This window comes from Ursus arctos, unplaced genomic scaffold (assembly GCF_023065955.2).
Source record: "Ursus arctos isolate Adak ecotype North America unplaced genomic scaffold, UrsArc2.0 scaffold_1, whole genome shotgun sequence".
NCBI classification, from domain to species: Eukaryota; Metazoa; Chordata; class Mammalia; order Carnivora; family Ursidae; genus Ursus; species Ursus arctos.
In genome coordinates, this window is record NW_026622763.1 from 19,928,871 (window position 1) to 19,943,279 (window position 14,409).

The window sequence follows — 14,409 nt, forward strand, 5'->3', positions numbered from 1 at the left end:
TACATTTAAGTCTAGTATCCTGGGATGGGATCTGGCTCCCTTCCCTGTGGCTAACATCCTCAGGAGCTAACCTCTTGACCCACCACCATTTATGGACTACTCTGTCTGTCCCCCTAATTTGGCATGCCACCTTTGCCCTGTCCTTTATGCCCATATGTAGTTGTTTATGTGTAGTCTTCCCTTTTGTTAATCTTTCTTTTCTCTCCCTGCTACCAAGCTATTTTTTTTTATAACTAGCTCTATAATGCTTTTTCTTTTTTTTTGCCCAGATTGTTCTGGCTCTTCCTACAGGTTTATTTAATGTGAAACTTTATATCAGTCTATGCCCCCCTCCTCAAAAAAGTTACATTGAATTTTGAGATTTAGATGTAATTGACAACTTACAATACTGTCTTTCTCTCAGTTTTAGAACTACCCTTACCCCCATCTGACAAACTTTTCCATCTGTTGATGGAGGAAAATGCTTCTATACCATAAATTGTCAGGTTGGGGCCCCCAGCAGTGAAACATTTGATAGGAATTTTCTACAGATACAACAAATTCAGGTAAGGAATGCCTGCAAGAAACAAAATTTCAAGCATAATCATTTAATTTTATTTTAAGTAAACTCCATGCCACATGTGGGGCTCAGACTCATGACCCTGTGGTTAAGAGTCACATGCTCCACCAACCCAGCCAGCCAGGCACCTGATGATCACTCTTTTAAATCTAGCTGAAAACTACTCTTTATTTTTAAATAACATTCTCCCTGATATCTAGAAATAAGTTTTTAAGTATTCTACACTGAGATTGTCTTATTATTATTATTAGCACATTGAGGGGAATTGATAAAGACCACATCATCTTTCTGTGCTCCCACCACTACTCTGAATGTGTTTTGTGAATAAACACACAAAAGGAGCAGGTGTGCTTTCTGTGCCCTGTCTCCTGTGCTTGCTGGAGACAGATGTGGTCCTTTATCCTCAAGAGGCTGATAGTAGAGAAATATATACTTCCAGTATAATATGGACAAGCTGTAATAGGGGGTATTTATGAGCAAAGTAGAGGAAGGAATGTTTTGGGGAATTCAGGGGAAGCTATGCAGAGAGGAAAGTGCATTGTTTGAGCTGAGATTCGAAGGCATTTTCGGAAGAAGGGGCATCCTAGGGAGAAGAATTGTATTTGCAAAAACACGAAGAGGGGATAGTCAAGGGCTTACACGAGGTTCAGAATTACCACAAATTGAGAGAGAAAGAAGAGAAATAAGCTAAGTGAACCAAGGGCAGATTACATGGGCCTTTGAAGTCATCCTGGGCAGGGGGAAGTTAGGAAGGATATAAAAGGTGGCTATGAGGGGAATAAAGGATCATTCAGAGGTCATCTCTCTTTGGGTGGTAGGGTATCTCTGCCCAGGGAATATGTAATGTAAGCAGAAAGCATGGGTCTGGTGGAAAAGCTTAGAAGCCCCAGAGGGCTTGTGTGACTGCATAAATTCTTGGGAACCTACCTTCTCAAGGAGAAGCAGCCATAGGCTATAGGACATAGCTCACAGTACCATTTTTCTTTTCTAAGCAACATAAGGTCTGAGGCTGGGAAGCAGTTTGAAGAGAGGGCAGGAGATGACAATGCAGTCCATCTACACAGTGGAGTTGATGTCTTATAAAAAGGATTGCTATGGTTTTTACTCATATTTCCACCTACAAAGCCTCTGAACCTTAAAAGAGCCCGGTTAAGTGGTTCATAGAACCACCCGATGAGGTCAGTACTTGCACATTTCCACAAGAGCCAGGTGCAGGATCTTCCAGTGCTCTCATGAATTCCTGATACTGGGACAAGACGTATTTCCATTTTAATTAGAGACGAGACTTCAAGATTCATATAGTCCTACAGCGCAGAAGGCCTTTATGAAGAAATCTGGCATGGGCAGATGATCCTAAGGAGTTTGTGGGCAGTGGAGGTGTACAGGCAAACTAGGCTTGTTTTGCAGAACTGGAGCAAGTGGTAACTTGTGGGTCAGAATGCAGAAATAGTGCTCAATTCCTGTTGGCCTGCTTGTGTTTTCCCTTGCTTGGAGTGCTTACGGTACTTGTATGACAAAAACGTCACACAACAGACGCCGAGAATCGCGAGAGAAAAGAGTACATACAAAGCTGTCTGGGCTTCTGTCACACCTAGTGCTAACCCCAGGAACCGCACCTCCTCCTTTCGCATGGGGCTGACTGTAGGTCCAGCACCTAGGAGAGGAAGACAGAGGGCAGTTTATGCACTCGCACAGGTGTAGTTAGCAGATCCACGTTAACCGATACTCCTTGGACTAGAGTGACACGGGCATCCAGCGCGAGCTCATTGCTGAGCTGATGACAGGCTGCATCCCTTTCACGGAGTTACTGAACCTCTGAATGAAGTAGTTGGAGTAAAGTGGATAATTACCTCTTTTCTGTAGTAATTTATGCTTTTCAGTCATTCAGATCTTAGGCCCATTACATCTTGCCAAGCACTGTGTCTGCAGTCATTGTGTTAGATCCTTATGTCCACCTGAAGGCACGTGCCTGGTTTCTTGCCTCAGGTTGCAGAGTTAGTGGTGGGGCTGGGACAAGAATCTAGACTTGCTCTTCCCAGACCAGGGCCTAGTTTCTAGATGTAACATTAATCTTCGGTTCCCTTGGTTCATCTTAAGAATGGAGCATTCAAAGATATTTTGGTTGAATGAATGAATGAAAATAAATATTGGAAAGGCAGAGAGGAGGGGAATAAACTAGAAGAAAATAGACTGAAAAGGCCCCTCTCATTCTCTGGCTTTAGTCCCTCCCAGAGCCACCTCTCACCTTCTGGCTGGAGACAAGGGTGTGGCCCCGCAGCAGGGTCAGGGAAGCCGTTGCACCGGGCTATCGAGGCGAAGAACTTGGCTGATGCTTTTGGGATTCTTGGCAGAGAAGGGTCCGTGTAGTTCACAAAATGCAGACCAAACCGCTCTGCGAAGCCTGTGGCCCACTCAAAGTTGTCCATCACACTCCAAACCGTGTATCCTCGAAGGTCCACCTTATCTTGCACAGCTGCCCAAATGCAGAGGCTACAGTGTGAGCTTCCTTTGTTTTATTAAAGAGCCCATTCCGCCCAGCCTCCAGAAGCCGTGGCTGCCTGCAGCTCTCCCAGTCCCCGCTTGCAGGTGAAGGGTCCTCTGTGGATGGACTTAGAGCCATCAGCATTTTCCTAGAAAGGCTCAGTCCTGGATGGGAATCAGGAACATTCGTAGACTACATTAATCCTGCTGAGTCACCTGCAGTCCTGTCTCCACATGTTGGCATACCAGTCTTGGGGAGCGCCTTAGAGCGCTAATGCTTCTTCCAAAGGAGAATAAGTGCCCCTTGGAAAAGATTTTCACTGGACTAGGACTTTCTAACCGTTTCTTTCTGCTGCTGCAGCACTCACTCTTCCACTTAGCATTAGAGTCCCTTGTCCTAATCCCATCCCAGAGGGTTCTGCTGAGTTGAGGGTCTCAAATTTCCGCTTGAGGAACAAAAGACCCTACAGACAGCCCCCACAGCCTGCATCTCCTCCTCCTAGCTCCTGCCTTCAGCAGGCCGCTGCTGGTCAGGGACATCAGACATCAGGAATGATCCCGCAGAGCAGATGACTCTGGCCAGGAATTCAGGTCTCACTCTATCATCAGGCAACTGGGGTTGTTTGCTGAACTTACATCTAGGAAGGAAAAGACTCAGAGTGCAGCCTCAAAAGCTTAAACCCAACAGAAGTGAGAAGCCACCTCTTTCTCATGGTGGGGTCTCGTGGATACAGTATTCCCCTAACTGGAGACATTAGCAGGCGTTTCTGGTGGTGAAAGGTGCACATGGAGTAAGGGATGGGCCTGTCCTACCTTTCAGGGCTTCGTTGATGTAACTGCGGAGGTAGTAGATCCTGAGGGTGTCATTGAGGTCCGTTTCTCCCCGTTGGGACACTCCATTCTCTGTTATATAAATTGGGGGGTTGTTGTACTCCTCCTTCAACCAGTTCAGTATCTTCCTGAAGCCAAATGGTGTCATCTTCAGCCAGAAGGAACCAGAGTCGGGCCAAGAGCGATCTGCGATGGAGGCAACTCCCCTACAGGTGCAAACACCAGAGATTAGGTCTTAATTTGTAAATCCCTAGAGGCCCTTTGCACAAAACACAAAGCAGGATTTATCCTAGGAAAAGCCTTAGGTTTAGTCTAGACTTGACAGTCATGACTAACCGCAAAGAGTCAGGTTGCCTCACATTCTCTTTTCATTAGTTCTAGTTGTGCTGCTCAATGCTGGGGTAGCTGTGACAGGCCACCTGAGCTCTCTCTGTGCACCTCTACAGATGAATGGCTTTACTCATGGACTGATCCCTCCAAAGGCTGTGAAAGGCTCTGGGATTCCCTGATCACAGTCTCCAGTAGGATCTGAGTGCTGTGTCAGGAGAGAACGGGCTTCCCTGCGTCAACAACATCTAGTCAACACCAGAGGTGTGGCCACAGGCACCAGTGGTTGGGGCCCCCATTTGTGTGAGGACAGGGAGCAGATAGGCTGGGACCTGCTTTAAGAGCCCAAGATCCTGCTTCTCTCCAGCGATAGACCAGGGGAGGGCAACAGCTTGTGCCAGAGAAGCACCTCCTGGGGGAAGCACAGAAACTTGAACGTCTCCAGAATCATCTTTTTTTTTTTTTTTTTTAATTTTGCTTAACTTACAGAATTGGTTTCTAGAGTAATATTCAGTGATTTGTCACTTACATAAAACACCCAGTGCTCATCACCACAATTGCCCTCCTTAATACCCATCACTCATGCAGCCCATCCCCACCCACCTCCCCTCCACCAACCCTCAGTTTGTTCTCGATCGTTAAGAGTCTCCTGTGGTTGGTTTCTCTCTCCTTTCTTTTTCTCCCCTTCCCGTATGTTCATCTGTTTTCCTTCTTAAATTTCCCATATGAGTGAGATCATATGGTATTTATCTTTCTCTGCAGAGTCATACATTTCAAATAAGAACCAATTATTTAGATCTTAATGTCCAAATCCTTCAGAAAAAAAAAAGTCTTACCAGTAACTGAATTTTTCTTGCTCAGCTGAAGTGGACCCAGAATATTTTATAAGTTTCAACATAGTTCACAGGGAGACAATGCAAGGAACCATGAGGCAGCAAGAGTCCAGTGGGTGCTTGGATAGGGACCGGCGGGGGGGGCAGGGTGTTCTCAGTCCCCTCAGCGAGTCCAACTCTGGGGGTTGCAGAAATGCAGTTGGGGGGGGGGGTAGGTGTTTAAAAGGACCTCGATTCACAGCTGATGTGGAAACATGCTTGTTATAAAAGGAACAAGACAGTGTATATCTATCTATATGTCTCTCTATATATCAATATCATTGTGGTTTTGGTAATACATTTTTATGTATAAATACATACCACATAAACTATACTTATAGTTTATATCATGTATGTACTTACATGTTATATTTATGAAGAGAAGGAGAGTAGTATACCTCCTACACATATGCATACACTTCTGGAATGACACCCATAAGAATTTCCTATTCTTGCTTTCTGATGTTTCCACCGTAAGTATATTTGTATAATGCAAAAATAATAGTTTGACATTTACCCCAAAAAGGGGAAAAAAAAAACACAACGAAACCCTTACTGTTATTTTGACTGAAATACATCTGATAAGTGAAACAAATCTGACAAAAGAAGAAAACCAAGGGAAGAAAAATACATGAAGTCTTGAACATGTTTGACAAGAACTCCAATCTTGTCTGTCTCAATGAGAAGCACCTTAGAAATCCTAGCAGGTATTACTAGCGGACTGACAGAGGTTTGACTAGGTATCTCAGGAGTGGACTCATCCTCAAATGCCAGGATATATGGTATCAGGAGACAGCTCTCTGAGGCTGTGCAGTAAGAGCTGGGCAAAGGGCACCTTGCTGTCTTCTCCAAAGATTGTTCCACATGCCCTGTTGGCCGACTTACCTGTCTGCATCAAAGGAAGAGATCCAAGAGGCATAGTCAAGGTTGTAGGCCAGGACGGTGGTGTAGTGATTGAACCCAAAAAAGTCATAGGTGCCATTGATCCTCCTCTTCTCACTCTCCGTGAACTCTGGGAGCCTGGGTGGAAGGAGCCATAAGTGTGGGGCTTGAGCATTATGCTTTGGGAAGAGAATGTCCTGGGGCAGGGTTGGGGGAGCTCTCTAAACTATAGGCCTAGTGGGGGCAGGCAGGGTGCTGTCCAGAAGCAAGCAGAGATCCTTCCAGCTGCTGCTGAAAGCACCCGAGGCTCCTCCCACCAGACCAAAAACCTCACTTCCCTTTTTTGTAACAAGACCCTCTGTCTTCCTGTTGGCCAGTTCAAACTCCAAGTGACTTTTAGAAACCTCTTCAGGGCCATACACATGGACATTATGTACACACAGGTATATTTTTATTTACTTCAATAATTAACATGCATCTTCTAATACTTAACCACCTATGATAGATTCTGAAATCAAGAACAGGTCAGAGATACATCCCTTGAGACTAATCCTTCATGGTCACAAGGTTTTAATATAATTTCTATTTCCATAATCTGCCCTTTCTAAGGTACTCTGTTTCTGTTGTGATTTGTTTAGGCATGCCTCTTTTCTCCAAAGTCCATCCTTATTAGTAGGGGAAATATTTTTTAAAAATTCATTGAACTTTTGAGATTTGGACTTTATGCTCACATGATTTTACTACGCTTTTTTTTAAACCTCTGGTGGAGCATTTTCCACATGTACCCTAGGTGAGGCTTTTCTACAGAACATGGCTGACATGCACTTGGGGGCAGCACTTACAGGTTCCACAACCGAATCTGATCTCGTGTGTCCTGACAGGGAACCCCTGGGGCTGCTAGTTTAGGATTGCTTAGAGATGACCCTGCTTAGGCACCTGACACTTCCATCTTGACTGAGATTTTTGCTGCCATTAACCTGGTGGATCAAAACCTTCCCCCACTGGGGTTTCTGAAATGCTGGGAGAAAACTAAAGCCCAAACCCCTCACACCTCTCACCCTCCTGCCCAGAAGCTAGCAGTGGCTCGTTAGGGCCTCTGCCCTGTGGCCTTTCCCCCCACCCCCAGCCACTCGGCCAGTTCCCCCAACTCTCAATTGCAGGTACCCACTCATTCCCAGCAGGCCAGCGCTCACGCCCTTCCCCTCAGTTGGAATGCCCTCTGCTCTCCCACACGCTATGCATTGTCAAGACCCAGCTTAAGTGATGTCCCACCTTGTCCATGAAGTCTGGTTCTACTCAGCCCTCCCTCATCTCATCTTCTGAATTTTCTTTGTATGGAGAAATTAGGGAAGAGAACTATAGTGGTGAAGTTACTCTCTTCCCAGCTGGCGTGTCGGCAGCTTGAGGAGCCAGGCTTGGAAGCCTCTCCTTACATGGATCTTACTGGACCTGGCCCTGACCTGGGCACACAGTAGGTGCTCAGCCGAGTTGTGTCGATGGACTAGAGTGCCAGCGTGCTTGTTTGAGACCAGAGTTAGCAGATCCGACCTTGAGGCACAGCCCGCTCAGTGGGACTTGCCCCAGCCTGGGCAGGAGTGCGTTGTAAGGATGGGGACTGGATTCTTGAACCTGCACAGCTGGGCTACATAAGGGAAAGGCTCCACTGGCTATGTTAGGAATTCATACCTTTGGAATTCCTTTTATCCTCCCTGCTCATGGTCACATGAGTTCCCTTGGAGCTTGTGGGTATATTCCCTTAAGGCCAGGTCACTCTGTCCCCTTCTGCACACCACAGCTCTAATCCTAGTCAGATGACTCTTCAACTCAGAGTGGGGGCCCTGGAGTCAGCTTGGTTTCAAATCCCAACTCTCACTTCAGTAGCTGGGTAATCTTGCCATAATCTTTGTGCCTCAGTTTATTCTTCCTTAAATACGACTAAGAATGCCAATAGAAGATGGATAAATGCCAAGTGTCCATGTTGCTATTACTCCCTTGACAGAAAGAGGAGTGGACCAAAAGTAGGACTGCTTTGGTGCAACCATCGCCCCCTACTGGCCAAATGACAAAACGCACGTGCCTGGCAGTTCCCCACTGCTACTCACATTCACTCATAAGGTGGTGGTGATATATTAACTAGGATGAGCTGGGGAATTTGTCCTTGCGTGAGGTGGTGGATTGCTAAGAAGACAAATTTCCTGGCGGTCCTACAGAATAATAACCACGTCTACGTTTTGTCAAATACACAGCAAGGCCCTGTCCTCAGCTGAGAGCTTCACATGTGCAATCATGTTCAGTCTTCCCAGCCAGCAGGGAACCTCAGAAATACATACAGTAATTTGCCTAAGACAGGCCTCTGACTGTCTCTGACCCCAACGGCCATGCTGTCACCACTGAGCTGTCCACCAGGAGCCTCAGTTTGGCATCACGGATCAGACTTCCTCCTGACCTTTCCCTGGCTGAGCGCGTGGGCACCAGGACTTACCGAGACTTGCTGAGGCCCGCAGCCAAGCTCCGGTCACGGATCCGTGTCTTCATCACCTCGTTATAATCACCATTCTTGAAAATAGGATGTGCAAACCAGCCTCCCATAAACTGCAGGTGGGGTGGGGGTGACAGCCTGGGCATTAACGGGGTCACACTAGGAGACAGCAGCTCTCCTGCTCACAAGTCACTGACCTCAGAACCCACCCTCTCCTCCCACCCCCACCCCCACACCCCCGGGCTTAAACTTGCATCTCCTCTGCAGCTGTTCGCATGTTCCAGCTTAAATGCCCACAGGTCTTCCCACCTGCTAGTCTCCTTGCGGGCAGGGCCGCATTCTCAACCCCTGCAGCTCAAAAGGAATGAACTGCACTGAGCACTGCCTCAGAACCCAGTAGATGCTGCCTGGCTGCCCTTGGCAGGGTCCCGCAGAAGACCAGGAGAGACTAGAAGCCTCCAGGCTGTGGATTTCCTCTTACCCCAGAGTAGGCCCTTCCCCATCATCCTGCCTAAGGATCAACCAGAACTCTGGGGAGGGCTGAGTTGCAAGGCTTTCCTGGCTACCCAAGGCCAAGAGTTCCCTGGGGAACTTTTCAACCTATTTTCTTTAATGGGGTCTAGACAATCCTTACCCTTAAGGAGGATATGTAGCACCCAAATATGATGATGCTGGGGTCCTGAGAGGCTCCTTCGGTCTCTCCCCATCGCCCCCTCACTTGCTGGCTGATGCCTTAAATGTGGGGTGAGGGCAGCTTCCATTCTCAAAGAGGAGGCTTTGGAACACACGCTGGCAAAAGAGGCCTTGTGCACTCGAGGTAACAAAGTGTTTCCGCGGAAGCTGATTTGGGGTATGTGTGTATCCTGATCCTGGGCCACAGTATCAGAGTTCATCAGGCGGCTCAATCTAATGAGATCAGAGCTTAACATTTCCTGAGGTTTGGGGTTTTGATTTCTGGAAAATTATTGCTCTACTTTACTAGTTCTGTGAGTCTAAAATGAGACTTGTGTTCCAAGACTTTTTCCTCAACTGGCTAATAAATGGGAAAATTAAGCTCTTATTTGCATTCATTAATTTGACTGCTGTTACCAAGTTCTCTTGTGAAAAGTCTGAAACGAAGACCCATGTTGTCCCCTCAGAATGCTGTTCTCTTCAGGCTCCTCCACAGAGCCAAAAGTGGGGGCCAGTGCGGAGAGAGAGAGACCCTTGCCTTTCTTTTCTGATGCTGAAACATGGGAGAAGGTGCTTTCTAACCCCATCAGAGACACTAGCAAGAGCCAGGGGATTTATTTATTTTAGAGAAAGCGTGAGCATGGGGAGGGACAGAAGGAGAGGGGGAGAATCTTAAGCAGACTGTGACTGTGCTGAGCAAAGAACCCCATACGGGGCTTGATCTCACGACCCTGAGATTATGACCTGAGCCAAAATCAAGAATCAGACTTGAATGTTCAACCGCCTGAGCCAGCCAGGTGCCCAATGACTACTTTCTAGTAGCAAAATTCCATAACCAAAGGTGCATGTCCTTATGTTAAACTCACAGAATTGGAAAATTATGGGCACTAATGAATTTCACATAATCCAAAGGCCCCCAACTCAAGGAATTCTTAGGCCGAATAAATAAAATTAGATGGTGACACCTACAGGTGAAGTGTGACATTGCAGCCCAGCTCTATTAGCTATTGTAGTCAAACCAGAGATTGAAGAGATGGAATTTCTCTTAGCTTCAAGCCAGTGTTGCATGTAGCAAGCACTACATGTACAAATCATTTTTAAGACTTAAAAGAAAACTCAACCCCAAAGACCTTTGATCACAGCAAACCTATGATATAGATAGGTCGCCTCTGCTTCATAGATGAGATAACCAAGTTACAAAAATGTTTAGGTGATTTTTTCCAAGCTCACAAAACCAGGTAATAGCAAAACAGGGCCTTGAACCTAAATCTTTGTTTTGCAATCTAATTCCATTTCCATTAGCTCATGACAGGAGGGAAAGAAAGGCAAGAGTATTAACAATGACCAGAGGGAAAACAGACCTGAACGTATCTCCTGGCTGCCTCCACATCCTCCTGGTTGGAGGGGTCTCTGGGCTCAGCCCAGTCGCTGCTGATGGTGATGGAAATCACGCCACCTTGACTGGCGCGGTACACGTCGTTGTACAGATGCCAGGCCTCAGCGTGAGCCTTTATTAGGTTGTGGCCAACGATGTAGGGGGCAGTGCCGGGCCTAAAGGAGATTCCTAGAAACACACACATGGATGTCAATGAAGAATGAACATGGCCAAGAACATCACTCTCTCCCTACAGATGGCTTCTGTGTTTGGGAGAAAGAGTGTAGATTTTGGTGTTAGGAGGAAGCGAATTCAAATCCTGGCTTGTTTCTAGCTGGCTGTGTAACTTTGGGTAATTCAGTCTTTCAGGTTCCTCCCTGGCAAAGTGAGCGATAAGAAAGTTCTTGTCAGAAGGCGATGAGAGCGTGTATAGGAAGCACCTAGCAGCACTGTGTCTGATGAGAACGCTGGTTTCTTTAAGCTTCTCCCAAAAAGTGGCTCCTATATCTCAGGCTAGGTACCCAGCAGAGTATATGCCTTGGGAGCTGACATCCTGGCACTGTCTGGGGACCTACAGTGGAAGTAAGGGTTGGAGAATTCAGCTAATGGAAGCAGCTGACAGATTCCATGAGAGCAAACATCGTGAGAAAGGCCACCTCTCATGTGTTGCAGCAAATTGAAGGAATGGTAAACCAAAGCACCAACCAAGGACCAATGGGAGATAAATGTGGTAACGATTTGTGGCTCTTTCCAGCTTTTACACGTGATCCCAAGAACTCATGTGAACACAAATTCACTCTCTTAGGCTCAGAACTAGAGAAAAAGTGAATTGGATGGTTCTAAAGGCACAAGGACAGGTCCATAATCCCTTATGCAAGACCCTTAGTGTCTATGTGGTCTAGAAGTACAAGGTTTTTGTGTCTTAGAAAAGTACTAAGTGGCAGACAACGTATTTACACAGCACCCCAGCAGTACCCAGGAGAGCGCTCCATAATCAAGGACCTAAACGCATCTGCAGCAGGAATGTCCACACTAAGTGAGATCATGTCCATAAGCAGCCTCGTATTGGTTCAAGTCCGGATGAGCTCAGGTCGGCCAAATCAATTTTGCAAACTTCAGTTTTAAAGTTGCAGAGAACACACTGTGGACCTGTACAGTCTGATGGCTTGTCCTTTCCTACATCCATTGGTCCCTGCCCCTGATCTCAGGCAGCTTTCTGAGGCAGGGCAAAAAAAGCACAAAGAAATGAAGCCATTTGGAGGTGCTGAGCTGTAAAATCCATGTTTAGCAGAAAGTGGTGTCAGAAGGGAACCCGCTGTGTGTCAGGCAGCCTTGAACAAGAGGCAGAGATTCTGAGGCAGCGCCACAGAGCTTTCTTGGCCTCCTCTTCCAGGGCCACCTGAATTTCAAGTCTTGGTGGGGCTCAGAATGTCATGCTCCAAAGAGCTGATGAGTTGAGCCTGGGACCCTTACCTGGAGCTGATGTCCCGTAGCCATAGCCCTGGTTGGCGATGACGAAGGGCTCGTTCAGGGTGATCCAAAACTTCACCTTGTCCCCTAGCCTCTGGAAGAGCACATCTGCATACTCTTTAAACCGCTGCACGATGGTCTCATTCTCCCAGCCTCCAACATCCTGGAGTGCCTGGGGCAGATCCCAGTGGTAAATGGTCACCTGTGGAGAAAGCAAGACCAGCAGCTGCATCCGTCTACTTTCAAGGGAAATCACTGCTGCTGCGCGCACCAGCACAAATGCTACCAAAGCTGAGAAGGGATGAGAAGACAGGACTGCTCAAAGGTTCTCTGGTGGATGGGGAGGGCAGCCGTGCTGAAGTGTGAGACAGTCAACACCTGGATCTGAGAAGGCTGGGTTTGAGTCCCGGCTCCACTGCCTGCCAGCTGTGTGAGACCCTGGCTCAGGCACTAAGACCTGCGTGTCATGGAATCGTTGTGGGGCCTAAGTGACGTGGCAGAGCCCATGAGAAGTGGCGGACATCCTGGCAGCTCTTCAGGGTTGCCCTGGTTGTGGTCAGGAATCCGAAACGCTACGCTTCAGAAACTGCCTGTGCAGACTGTGCCGAGCGTCTGAGGCTCTGAGGCTCCGGGAGAGTAGACAAGGGACACACCAAGAACTCCGTCCAACGTGTCTAGAGGTTCTTCCTGTGCAGCTGGGAACCCTTTGCTGGAGGCGGCCCCCCTGGCCATGTCCATGAGGCCTTGGTTGTCTCCTGGCCTTCCCCTTGATGGCCTCACACACCCCATCTTGGCTAAGCCGGGCCTCCACCGTCCTCAGTCTGCACGGGGCTAACCGTCTTCAGCCCAGACACAGTCTCTCCCTTGGCATGGCATGCCCTTCCCCTGCCCACGTATCCATGCAGATCCTCCTCTCTATTCAAGACCCACGCCGCGCTGAAGCTTTCCCTGCCCTCGCGCTTATCCTTTCCGCTCTGGCTCAGTGCCCTCAAGGGCTGTACCGTCCTTGGCCCTGAGCTGCGTGCTCTCGGATGTTGTTTGGAATTGTGTGTGATGAAGTTCATTGTGCACCCGGACCCTGGGGTCCTGCAGGGCAGCCACCTGGCCGTGTTCTCTCTCTGCACTCGTGGTGGCAAGTGCTGCATGGCTGGTTAGCTCTGGACTTGGTATCAGTAGGAGGAAAAAGTCCAGAAGCACTTTGTTGTAACCATGGGGATTACAGTCTGGCTGCAGTATGTAATCTCAGCCAGTTCAGCAGGGGAAAAGCAGAGCTTCCTAGAAGATGCCCTCCACAGCTTTCTCACACGTGCCCAGGGGAAGAGGAAAAGTGTCCCTTAGGCTCCCACGTAAAATTTTAAAATTTTGGTGAGAGCCAAATAAGCTCACAAGTGAGCTTCTGTTTTATCATTCATAACTCCTCACTGAAAACACATGCCCTCTTGCCCTGGGGGTTCTGCTTCTAGGACCACAGCCTACAGATGAATTTACACCAGGCGAAATTATGTGGGTCTGTGATGACTCACTGCACTAGTGGTGAAAATGGCAAAAGACTGGAAACATCACAGGGAAGAGGGTTGGTAAATAGGAAAGTAACTCGAGAGGTAAAGTACAAACAGAATTCCACCTAACTTTAAAAAAAAAAAAAGAATCAACAAGGAGACTAGATATGGATATGGAAATATGGGGCAGAAATACTGTTAAATAAAGCAAGTACCAAACTGCATGTATGTGACCCTTATGAGAAAAGGGGAGAAAGGAACATTTACAGATGTACACATCTCTGGGCAAAAGAAAGACGTGAGAACCTAGCAAACGACTGCCTTCTTTAAGCAAGAGAACTGGATGGCTGGGGGTCAGAGATCGGAGGAAATCTTCACTGCGGACTCTCACACTTTTAAAATTCTGCACCCTATGAATTTATTGGCAGTTCAAAAAAACAGCATTTTGTTTATGGAATAAAGAGCTCCCTGGCCCAGCTGGCTCCCGCATGTGGACTTGACCAGAGCCTGGCTGGGGCCCGACCTCACCTGGGGCTTGATGTTGGCAGCCAGCAGCGCGTCAATGAGCCGCACGTAGTAGCTGAGGCCCGCTTCATTGATGTGCTTGGTGGTGCCGTCCGGGAGGACGCGAGACCAGGCGACAGAGAAGCGATAGTGGGACACGCCCAGGTTCTGCAGGGCGACCACGTCCTCGGCAATCTTGTGGTAACTGTCACAGGCCACATCTCCGGTGTCATCATTCCCAACCCTCAGTGGTGTGTGAGAAAACGTGTCCCAAATGCTGAGTCCTTTGCCGTCTGCTCTCCATGCACCTTCAATCTCAAGGTGACAAGACATGGCCTAGTTAAGCTCTGCAGTCAAGCCCCCACAAGTTCCTTTCTGTCAATGGGGTGTCGCGAGTCAGGACACAAGTCAGCGTCACCTCCTCTGGGAAACTTCTCTGGCCACCCTCTGATTTCCGA

The 14,409-nt window shown here is 47.8% G+C and overlaps 1 protein-coding gene across 1 annotated transcript in view; it reads right to left on the reverse strand.

Annotated features, from left to right (window-relative positions):
• Nucleotides 1–667: 667 nt before the first annotated feature.
• Nucleotides 668–14,409, reverse strand: part of LCT (lactase) — a 51,004-nt gene continuing 37,262 nt past the window's right edge. The window contains exons 10-17 of the mRNA XM_026510073.4: nt 13,976–14,266; nt 11,952–12,150; nt 10,465–10,667; nt 8,435–8,544; nt 5,956–6,090; nt 3,854–4,077; nt 2,805–3,032; nt 668–2,213 (exon numbers count right to left, since the gene is read on the reverse strand). Of these exons, the coding sequence (XP_026365858.3) occupies nt 1,993–2,213; nt 2,805–3,032; nt 3,854–4,077; nt 5,956–6,090; nt 8,435–8,544; nt 10,465–10,667; nt 11,952–12,150; nt 13,976–14,266 (1,611 nt within the window). The 3' untranslated portion in view covers nt 668–1,992. The remainder of the gene's footprint in view (nt 2,214–2,804; nt 3,033–3,853; nt 4,078–5,955; nt 6,091–8,434; nt 8,545–10,464; nt 10,668–11,951; nt 12,151–13,975; nt 14,267–14,409) is intronic.